A 10,806-nucleotide genomic window follows, 5' to 3' on the forward strand; every position below is an offset into this window, starting at 1 on the left:
GAGCCCAAGGGGGCGGCCGCGGCCCCGCGCAGCCCCTGCGCCCTCCGCTCCCCTCCTGCCGGCCTGTCTGCTCGTTTTTCAGCTCAGCGGGGTTTTTTTGAAAAACATACCCAATTAAAAAAAAAAAAGAAAGAAAGAAAGAAAACACTCCTTAATTGCCGGGGGAGGTGGAGCAGCTACAGCTGCTTTGCAGACGTGGGTCAGAAAGCCGCCACCGCCAGCCTGGGGGCAGAGGGGGCTCCGAGACCTCCAGAGGAAAGCGCAGGGGGTGGCGGCAGCAGCCGGAGCCCAGCTGAGACCCTGGCACAGCATCGCCYGCCGGGTGCTGAGCCTTTCCGCAGACAGCCTCAGCCCAGGGGGGACGGGGAGCCGGGACCCCCAGGTCGAGGCCACCACGCTGGATGGTTAGCTGGGGGTCCCAGGTGGAGCAAATCAGGGTGATTAATGGCAATTAAGGCCCTGCCGCACGCCGGTCTCAGGTGGGTTCTGTGCTCAGCTCAGCTCAGCTCAGCTCAGCTCAGCTCAGCTCAGCTCAGGTGCTCACCCGCTTTTTGGGGGGGCCCTCCCCTGCCCCCCAGCGCAGGGGCACCCGGCCGAGCCAGCCGCTCGAGCTTGGCGGTGGCAGCCACCTGTCCTGCTCGTAGCGATCCTGAAGCCAAGCGAAGGGGGGCTGATTTCAAGATACACGGCTTGGGTTCGCTGGCGGCGCTGCGATTTGTTAATCGGCAGGTTTGAGCCCGACGCGAAATAAATCCGCGTGYGCCCAAGCTTTGGAGCCGTGTCATCTCAGCGTTCGGTAAACAGGCGGGGTGCTCGCGGGGGCGGTGGGGCTGGGGAAGGGGAGGGGTAACGCCGTGCCCCGAAAGCTGCCCTCTGCCCCTCGGGGAGGGGGCAAGCGAGCCCACTAACTACAGCTAGAGAGCGAAATCCAAAGCGTAGGAAGGCTAAGGGAGCGTAAGGCTAAAGCGGCTCTGTAGCAAAAAATCAGAGTAATTCCCTCTTAAAATCACAACTGTTGAAAATCTTCTTTAATTTTTCTCTTAAACGTGGTTTTTCTCTTCCTCAGCAGAAGGTGTTTCARTCTGCCCGCACAGCATCCCTGCCCAGCCCAGGCTCTCGCAAAGCGAAACCGAGCCCCCTTAGTTTACTGTTTCGGACTAGGCGACAGGTTTCACGCCGCAACCCGTCGCCGAAATATTGCAGCCGTGCCGGTTTTGTCTGGGATTGACCTGACCTTCCAAAACTTCCGTTAACGAAGTCTGGCTCCTTAAGCGTTCGTGGCTTAGGATGGTCCCGCGGAAGGAAGGAAGGAGGGTCTCCGGCGACGTGGAGTACCGCGCGCCGACCTCCGGATAACGACGCCTCCGCTAACGAGGGCGCCTGGAAGCGGACGTGGCTGCCGCGCGCGGTGCCGCTTCCCCGGATTTTGTGCGACGTCGCTCGGGCCTGCGTGTGGAGCTACTGAACAACTGAAATGACTGAGAGAGGCGAAAGAGGGCAAGAGCACCCTAGCTGGACCCCGGTTAGCCTTAGCGGGGCTTGTTTTGCGTTCAGGGATGTCCGCGGCAGCGGCGCCGAAGTGTTTCCTGCTGGAGTCGAAAGAGCTTTGGGGATCCCCCGGAGAGCTTAACGCTTCTCGGCTCTCCCGGCCGCGGGAGGTGGGAGCGACAGACCGAACGGGAGGCGTTTGCAGCCTGGCTGCTTAGGGACGGACGCAGGAGAAGAGCCGGGGCCCCAGGCTTYGAGACCGGCAGCGAGGTCCTCGGCCTCCGAAACGACCGAACCGCAGCGGAAACGCGCCGCGGCCAACGCTCCTCGTGCTCGCCGGGACGGCGGAGCTTCTCGGYGGCCCCGGCAGGCGGTCGGGCTCGCGCCGAAGCTCTGCTCTAGGACGGTCACTCGCAGCGCGATTAAGCACTGCGTATGAGATCAGTGCTAGCCAACAGAGTCCTTAATTAAGAAAATTTCCAGAAACTGGGATTAAACCTGGAATCTAGGGGGTCACCCGCTAGCTTTAGCCCAGCCTATTGCCCACGCAAGCAGGACCCAAGGAAGGAGCAGTGAATTAGGCAGCAAGCGTAGATACGGACTGTTTGAAGAGCAAAAGCCGGACGATTTATTTGCATTTGGGAGGACCGTGCAGGAGAGACGGGGGAGAGTTCAAGACAAGCACTAACACGATTTCTGCGTGCGGTGTTTGGACCTGCGCAAGCGGGGCCGTTCGTTAGGAGAACGGTTGACTTAGTCCTGCGCCCTGCTTAAACATGGCTAAATCCCGACTGTTTCCACACTTAAGACCGTAGAAAAACTTTAAATCCCTAAAAGTGTGAAAAGCGCAAAAGAAAAAGGTAAGGCTCTCAGGTTCGCRGTCCGTCAGATGCGATTTTTCCCCCGAGAAGGCAGTCAACCAAAGGAAGGCYGGTTCCTGCGACGGCGTGCTTTGCTGGAGGGCAAGCTTCCTTTGCTTTCCTTCCTGTCCTTTGCTAGGACAAGCTTCCAAAGGCAGAGGCATTTTTGTTTATGTAACCTAAAGCTGGGTCCGCTGTTTATGCCAATGTTTAAACACTCACCGGGAGCCAGCAAATCACGTTTCAGGGTTTAAATATTTCAGGGTAATTTCTGAAATTGTAATCTGTTGAATCAGAGAAATAACCGCTGGTCCTCTGAGACGAGATCTGCCCGCAACCACGCGCGGGAGGCCAGCGGAGCCTGCGGCGGCTCCGCGGAGCGTTTTAGATCCGTCTCCGAGCTCTCCCGAGCGCACCGCTAGCGGCTCACCGGGAACTTGTGATGCCCCGGATGCCCTCTGCTCGTCGTCGTGCCGTCCTGCCAAGCCTGTGCTGGACTCGGCTCGGTCTAGAGGATCGTGGTGCCTCAACGCGGCCTCCCTTCGGGAAGGGAAGGGCTGAGCCAAGCCAAAGTGCAACCTTTGCCGCGGTCAAGGATCCGAGTCTGAGGAATCGCGGATCGCCCTCCCGTTCGTCTCGCCGCAGGCGGGGGTTGCCGGTGCCAAGCCACCGCTGAGGACGGGGCCGTGGTTTCCGGCTGACCCAACGGCAGCGCTTGGCGATTTCTCAGTCTTTGCTCATTTTGACGTTTTCAACACGGAACAAAGTAGGAGACAACTTTTCTTAATAGCTAATTAATAGACTGCCACTATCCAGCTTTATCTGAAACCCCCTTTTGAAGAGCTTCTTTCCTTCTGTTTTATGCAAAGCTTAATCTAAGCCTTGCTCTTCAGCTAAGCTGTTTTTATGGCCGAGCCACATCAAAGCATTAAAGGCTTCTCCCCGTCGACGTCTTCTTAGGAGGAAAACACTCATTTGTTGAAAAGCAAAACCAGGCTAGTTCTAAGGGACGGGRAAACCCCGCCGGTGTCCCAGCAGCTCTCTGCTGGGCGCGGGTGCGATCCCTTCCCGGGGTCTATTCCCCCGAGTCGGGAGGAGACAAGCCAGCCTGCGCGACGCCCCGCGGCTCGGGCACCTTCAGGTACGCCCTAAGCAGCAAGGACTGAGGAACAGCTTCACCCTGGGATGAACAAACCTGTTACACCCATTAAAAACTAATATTTGAAGGTGACAACCTGTGTTGATTCCCAGGCTTGTCTTATTCCAACAACAACAAAAACAACAACGAAAGAGCTGGCCCGTGTTTCGAGCCCAATTTTTAATTAAGCCCAGCCGCAAGCCGGCGCGGACAGCCAGTTCGTTGCAGGACTAACTCGGCTTCTGACAGCATCGGGGACTGCTGCAAGCCAAGGAGAAACAGCTCTTCCCTGCCTCCTGGTGCCCATTTCAGCCCTTAGTTCAGTTAATGGAGCGCGATAAAGTTCCGCGTCCTGCACAGGTCCCAGAGCAGCCCCTAAGCGCTCGATAGCCGCGCGGAAGCTCGGCCCTGGAAGCGTGTCGGAGCTCCGAACGCGTGGCTGTGACGTGCTCCCGGCGCAAAGGGGGTGGGAATGGGAGTCGCTCGCTTCCCGCCGCTGGGAAGGTGAACTTTGCTTCTCATTTCCTCCATTTAACCCACAGCAAATATTATTTTTTTTCAGCGGCGTGGGAGGTACGCGTGCAAGGATTCCTGCAAACATTGAGTTGAATCACATTCTCCGTTAAAAAGGAAAAAAAGATAGTATTGTTTCCTGCAATCAAATACAGGTATTTACCGAGCTACCTGTATAATGATTAGATCAGATAATTAACTCCAGGCCCAAATCCAATCGTGACTAATTTGGGGAGGGGGTGCCAGCTTGGCAAACAGCTCGGAAGCTCAAAGAAACCGGGACGGGATTAACGCAGCTGGTTGTGCTGCGCCGTGATAACCCCTYCGGGGGTCTGGACTTGCTTGTCCTTCCGGCGAGAACGCAAAGACCTTTGGTGTTTTAGGGCTTGCTTAAAAATACCCGCTTTCCCATCCTCGCGCTGTTGGGGGCCTCTTTTCTTCTTCCCTTTCTTATGCATAGCGTTGGTCGTGAGGCTTCGGTAACCTTCCAAAGAGAGAACGCGATACCGGTCGTTAATTTAGYGTAACAAAGCCCCGTCCTAACAAATCAGACTCCTCACTTTAATATTTTGAGCTAGTTTTTCAGCAGCAGTCCAAGCATGTGAGCTGTTAACTCATTTTATTACTGGTATTTTGCCAATGCGGTATAGCAATTTACTAGTGAAAAAGCCTTCCAGAACAGCCATCCTCGCAGTAAGCCACCACACGATGTCGAATTACTGGCCGCGCTCCCCGCCTGGTCCGTATCGCTCAGCGCAGCCTCGAGGAGGTGAGCCGTCGCTCTGCACCCGAACAAGGCGCCGCTCACAGCCCGCGGCGCGCCCCGAGCTGGGGGCACCGCGCACGCCTGCCAAAACCGCGGCGTCCGGCCTTGTCCCGCTTCGAGCGTCTTCCGTCGTCAGCCCCGGGGAGCTGCTGCCGAACGCCGGCAACCTGCTGGTGAAGGAAACTGCTCCAGCGGCGTAAAGCTTCAGACAGAGGCAGGTTTGACTTCGAGGAGAAATGCTGCGGGTCCTCGCGAGCGTCTGGCCGGTAAGGCACCGCGAGGACCTACCCCCCTGCGCCGGCGGTGAGCTGTGCAGCACCACCCTTTCCTCGTCCCTGTCCTTACAAAACATCTCCGTCCCACGTCTCCTTGTTGGCACCCTGTATCTCACCAAGTTATTTCCGGAGCTCCCGCGCAAGCGCTTAGCGCTGCGCTGTGGCCGCGCTGCCGCCCGGCCGAGCTGCAAACCGCGGCGCTGCTTTCCGCCAAGCCGGTTTTGCTCTCGGGCTTCGCGGCCCTTCTGCGGTGTAAACGCGCCCAAGAGCCAGGCGCGGGATGGCCGACCTGAGACCGAGCTGGGTTCCAGGACTTCCGAACGGATGCAGGYTGTATCGACGCGTGCTGTTAGTTCCCGTACGAAACACAACGTCTTCTGCGAGACTTAATTTTCGGGCGGTGCCGTCGCTCGTGATTGCTGCGTGCTGCAAAGCGGTCGAAGCTGCAGTTTTGGTTGTGCTGGCAGCGCAGAGCCGGGCCGCAGCTGGCTCTGCCGTGCTCCTGCCCCGCCGCTTGCTGTGTGGACGTACCGTTCGGGGCCAGATAATTTTGAAGGCTGCAGAGCAAACATGTTTGGGGTTTGCGCGGTTTTGGTGTGACTACTGCACGGAGGCATTCAGCTGCTTCAGCTGCTTTTAAATGGGTTTTCTCAGAGTAAAGCCCGTCGGTATTTCCTTGCCTTGAGGCGGCTGAAGTTGGAAGCGCGGAGACCTCTCCTGGCAAAAACGCGCAGCAAATCGGGGTGGGAAAGAGCAGCGTTGGTGGCACCCCACGGCGGGCTCCGCTTGGGCCACCTTCCTGCCCGGAGACGAGGGCAGTGGAAGCCTCCTGCCTTGTTCCTGAATGGCACGTTGATTTATTTGTTTTTTTAATATTGCATACTAAGTCCAGTGGGTGGGGGTCACCCCTGGACCAGCAYGGCCAAGGGACGCTCTGGGGCTTGGGGACGACTGGATCGGGGAGCTAAAGCGTCCCTCAAAAACCCATTCAAGGAAGAAACATGACACGAGTGCTCTGGGAAGCACTGGGAGAGCATTTTCTAACGGGCGATGCTAAGGGGCAGCACTACGAGCCCTGCTTACAGCAGAAGACCTCACCGTCCTAAAACGTCATGGAAAAGCACTGCAGGACGGTGATTTACCCGAGTAAAATGCAAAAGAAAAAAAGAAAAGAAAAGGCTCATGCAAGCCGGCAAAGCCCCTAGTTTTACAGCTCAGCCCTAGAGGGCAGTGCTCCCCCGCCGCTTCGCTCCGGCCGGGCTGTGCCGGGAAAGCCGGGCGCCCTGGCTTCGGGCCCTTCGGCTGCCCGGCCCTCCGGAGGAGCTCCATAACGGGGGTAATCCTCCCGCTGCCTGCGTGACCCTCACCCCGTGCCAGCCCCGTGCCTGGCGTGCACAGGTTCCTCCTGCAAGGCCAAGGAACTACTCTGGACGTGGACTGGGGAGAGCAAATCAGTGCCCGTCCGTCTGTCCGGCAATAGCTCCGAGCCCACAGACCCGGAGCAGGGCACAAATCTGGTTGCTCTCCACAGAGAGCTGCAAGGGGTAGGAAAGCCACCGTGCCCCTGCGGCCYGGGCTCCCCAGCCAGCCCACCCCACGCTGCACAGCCCTGGCAGCGTCCAGGGAGAGCTACCCTGGGCGCCCAGACCGAAGGCATCACTTGTGCACGCAGAGCCACCCGGTCACGGGAGATTTGCACTGCCCTTGTCATCCAAGGGAAGTCCCAAAGTCCCCTGGCTTCGCCCACAGCAAACRCTTCCCCATCACTCCCTCCTCGTGGGGCCAGCAAGGCTAGGGACACGCTGCCCAGCCGTGCGGCAGCTGCCAGCCCTTAGCGAGAAGGTGCTCGGGACGGTCTTGCCACCACGCAAGGAGAACRGACCAAGCTGGAACAGAACCGTGCCCGTTTGCCTTGGGCCCCACATTTGCTCTCCAACCTCTCCATCGCCTGCTGGGGGTGGAGRCCAGGAGGCCCATGCTCTCCTGGCCACAGCTGCTTGGCAGGTCCTTCTCCTGCTGTTGCCCCCTGCTCTTTCCATCCACATCCTATCATTCCCCCCATTTCTCGTGCTCTCCCACTATAATCCCCTTTCCTATGCTGTCTTTTCCCATGAATTTCCAGCTTTCTTCTGCYGTCTCCTCTTGTTTGCTCCTGGTGYCCCTTTTTTTCTTTTGCTTCCATCTATCATCTCCCCTCTTCTCATTCTTTTCCAGTCACTCCTGCCTTTTCTCCAGCTRTTCACCCTCATTTCCCCCATTTTATCCATTTGTTCCATCATTTCCCCCCACTTTTCTTTTCTTTTCTTTTTTTCTTTTTCCTGACAGCACGTGTGCAGGGGACTGGTGGGAACCAGCACACGGTGCTGGAGGAGAACGGTGCAGAGCCGCACTCACAGAGCCTGCCGGAGGGGCCCGGAGCGTGTCGAGCGGTCGACCCGGGGGAACGGAGCGCTCTCAGCAGGGGCGGGAGGGGAAGGCCCTGCCTCCAGGCCAGCTGCGCAAGCCCAGGCATTTCCACATAGCGAGGTATGGCCCTGGGTGTCACCGGGGGACCCTGGCATCTTGCTCCCAAATCCTGGGATCAGCACCCTGCCCTACGTGGGGTCCTACAGGAGGGGAAACTGAGGCACAAGGCAGATGTGGCTTTGCCCCACTGGCAAGGAGAACACCCTCAAGCTGGGAGCTGCAGTGCCCAGCGCCTGAAGTCAGGGCTGCAGAGGAGGAGTGGGGAGCACCGCGTGGGCCGGGCGCACATTGCGCTTGACCGCCCGGCACCGAGGCACGGGACGGAGACGCCCCCGGCCCGGCTTTGCCCTCGCCSCCCACCAGCCCACACGCTGGCCGGCTGCCCAAGCCCTCCTGGCTGGCCCAGGCCTTGCAGGCACCAGCCAGCGCCCTCCCGGTCRCCCTAAACGTGCCGCCACGCCGAGCGCCCAGCCCTGGCTGCGAAGCCACCAAGCAGCTGGTCCGTGCTGGGCTGCCGAGAGCAGAGCGCGCCGGGCCATGGAGAAAAGATGCAGAGATGCTCGTGGATGCAGAGCGGTTTTATTAGCAGCCCTGTGCGTGGATTTCCAAGGCTCCCTTCCCTGCAAAGAGGGTGCCGGCGTGCGGTGGCGGTGTTACCATACCTGCCTCGGGCGGGCCGCAGATCCAGGGCTCTAGCAGCAGCGTGGGTCTGGGGAGCGGGCAGGGGGGCTGCAGGGGAGCATGGAGGTGGCCTCACTTGGAGGAGCCTTTGGTGTTGCAGCTCTCTCCCTGCCAGCTGTCGTAGCACTGGCAGCTGAACTTCTCGGCTAGCTGGGAGCTGTCGCTGTCGGGCGTCAGGCTGCGCACCACGAAGTGGGGCTTGCTGGGGTGSGTCTCGATGGAGAAGTGGAAGGGGTCGAGGTGCAAGAAGCCGTGCTGGTCCTTCTTGCGCACGCAGCGGCCCTGGCCAGAGCACAGGCTCTGGCTGCACAGCTCGGCGCTGGCTGTCACGTTCACGACGTAGTGACCCAGGTCCCCATCCAGGTAGTTCTTCAGATTCAGGCACATTTCCTGCAACGGGGCACAGAAGGGTGTCACAACCAGGACTTCCCAGCGACAGCCCCTGCCCTCCCTGCAGTGTGGCCATGCCCAGCTCTGCCCCCATGCCCGTGCTCACCTTGGAGCTGCTGTAGTTGAGGCTTCCCCACAGCACAATGCCGGCAGCGCCCTGGGCTGCGCTCTCTCCGATGGTGTTCACCAGGTCCTCCTGCCCACCGAGAGAGAGAGGAGACATCAGCCGGTGCACGGACCCTCCTGATCACCAGTACCGTTCACAGCAGCATCGCCACCACCACCGTTCACAGCCGCCGCCATGGCGTGGGAGCTGTGCTGTCACCCGCGGCATGGAAGCTGTGCCAGACCCATGCCATCACCCGAAGGATGAGTTTCGTGCCAGAGCCAGGCCAGGATTGACTCACAAAGGGCAGATGCAGGCTGGCAGCGTGGAAAGAGCCGACTGCAATTGGCAATCATTTCCCCCGACCGCAGCCCATCATCCCCTGCCTTGTTTCTCCAGGAGATTTGAGAATCTTCTCCCACCAGCACCCAACCACCACAGACACTTTCTTCCAGTGCTGCTCAAAGAGCTCCTCAGCGCTTCCCATGGCTCCCTCCCAGCCCAGCAAGCCTCACCTCGGAAAGGAAGTTGACGGTGTTTTCAAAGGTGATTTGAGCATAAGGCAGGACAGGGATGCTGCCATCAACGACACCACGCTGGACGGTGAAGGCCTCGGCCACCCGGTTCCGGACATAGCTCAGCACCTTGTTCGTGCCATTGAGTTGCTGGGGCAGGTAGATGCTGGGGTAGAGAGCACGGCTGTTCTTCCACAGCCAGAACAGCTCCTCGTTCCTAATCTGCTCGACCAGGGGGCACTTCCCCGTGTAGCCCCAGCTGTCAAAGTTGTTGTTATAGCAGTCAGGGAAGCCGTAAAAGCCCCAGTAGGCATCGGGCCGAAGGACTTCACCCAACTTCAGTGTCTGCTCCATGAAGGCCCGGGCACTTTGCTCATACTCCAGCTTTGCCACCTCCTTGACCACAGAAGAGGGCCAGAATGGGTGCTCCTTCTGCACCATGGCCTCTGACTTCTCCCGATAGATGTTCATGGCACCCCAGTCACGGGCCCACAGCGGGCGCCACTTCTCCCAGTCGATGACAGCCAGGCCATTGTAGGAGACGTTGGGCAGGGCAGCCTCGATGTTCCTGGAGGCCTGATGGAGGTGGGTCTGGAGGCTGGCATTCTGGGGCAGCCCGCCGTCCACGGGCGTCCCTGCAGCCGTGTAGTAGGGATAGAGCCCCAGGGCCTGACTGTAGAAGAGCGTCACGTCGTCCCCAGTGAAGACCTGGTCAGCGTTGGCCACGATGTCGAAGACCCCCAGGTTGAGGGTGACGTTGTACTTCTCGGCGCAGTCCTTGGTGGGGGCGTTCCAGATGGTGACGAAGGGCCGGTTGACGAGGACGGGGCCGGCTCCCCCAGCCCAGGCCACGGCGGGCAGGATCAGCAGCAAGGCCCAGCTGTACCACGCGGCTGCCATGGTGCCAGTGAGCGAGGACGTGGCAGCGGAGCTGGACGGGTCCCGGCCTTGCCTGTAGACAGGTGAGCCCCGGGCTAGACCCGTGCCAGCCTCACCACGCAGAGGCCTTTTATCCCCCTACAAGCCGTGGGGAGTGCCAATGGTGCCTGTCGCCCCGGGGACCGGACACTCCCACTGCCTTACCTGAAGCCCCCAAGGTTATCAGCAGTCAGAGAGTACCTTGGTGGCGCTGGCACGGGTGGCAGCTGCAGACTGGTGCCTCCAAGCCCAGGTTAATGACTGATTGCAGAGGGAAAAGACCTGAAGAGTACAGCACAAAGTCAACACACCAGGGAGAACTGCTTTCTGCTGGGCTGGAAAGACAAACTGACACCACTGGGAAGGGGGAGGACAAGGTCACAGTGACGGAGGAGCACTGCACGAGGGAGGAACTGTTCGGGAACACTGACACATCAGGCACGAGTTGCCAGGAGCACAACAAAGTCTACAGGACACTCACAGCCCCAAGCACTAGCTGCTCAGAGCAGGATAAGGTCTGGAGGACGCTCACAGCACCAGGCACTAGCTAGCCAGARCAGGACAGAGCCTGGAGGATGCTCAAAGCCCTAGTCACTAGTTGGCMGGAGCAGGACAAGGCTTGGAGGACRCTCACAGCACCAGGCACYASCTGGYTGGAGCAGGACAAGGCTTGGAGGATGCTCACAGCAC

The 10,806-nt window shown here is 59.4% G+C and overlaps 2 protein-coding genes across 2 annotated transcripts in view; both read right to left on the bottom strand.

Annotated features, from left to right (window-relative positions):
• Positions 1 to 8,101: 8,101 nt before the first annotated feature.
• On the bottom strand, positions 8,102 to 10,362 carry HYAL1 (hyaluronidase 1). The gene is made up of 4 exons (XM_085302584.1): positions 10,282 to 10,362; positions 9,199 to 10,150; positions 8,684 to 8,773; positions 8,102 to 8,577 (listed from the first exon to the last, which is right to left on the bottom strand). The coding sequence occupies exons 2-4, from the start codon at positions 10,096 to 10,098 to the stop codon at positions 8,260 to 8,262; spliced, it is 1,308 nt and encodes a 435-aa protein (XP_085158710.1). The 5' UTR covers positions 10,099 to 10,150; positions 10,282 to 10,362; the 3' UTR covers positions 8,102 to 8,259.
• Positions 10,216 to 10,806, bottom strand: part of HYAL2 (hyaluronidase 2) — a 6,398-nt gene continuing 5,807 nt past the window's right edge. Inside the window, exon 3 of the mRNA XM_085302574.1 lies at positions 10,216 to 10,281. Coding sequence (XP_085158700.1) covers positions 10,216 to 10,281 — 66 coding nt within the window. The remainder of the gene's footprint in view (positions 10,282 to 10,806) is intronic.

This window comes from Rhea americana, unplaced genomic scaffold (assembly GCF_003343005.1).
Source record: "Rhea americana isolate MKP2758 unplaced genomic scaffold, rheAme1 scaffold_19, whole genome shotgun sequence".
NCBI lineage: Eukaryota > Metazoa > Chordata > Aves > Rheiformes > Rheidae > Rhea > Rhea americana.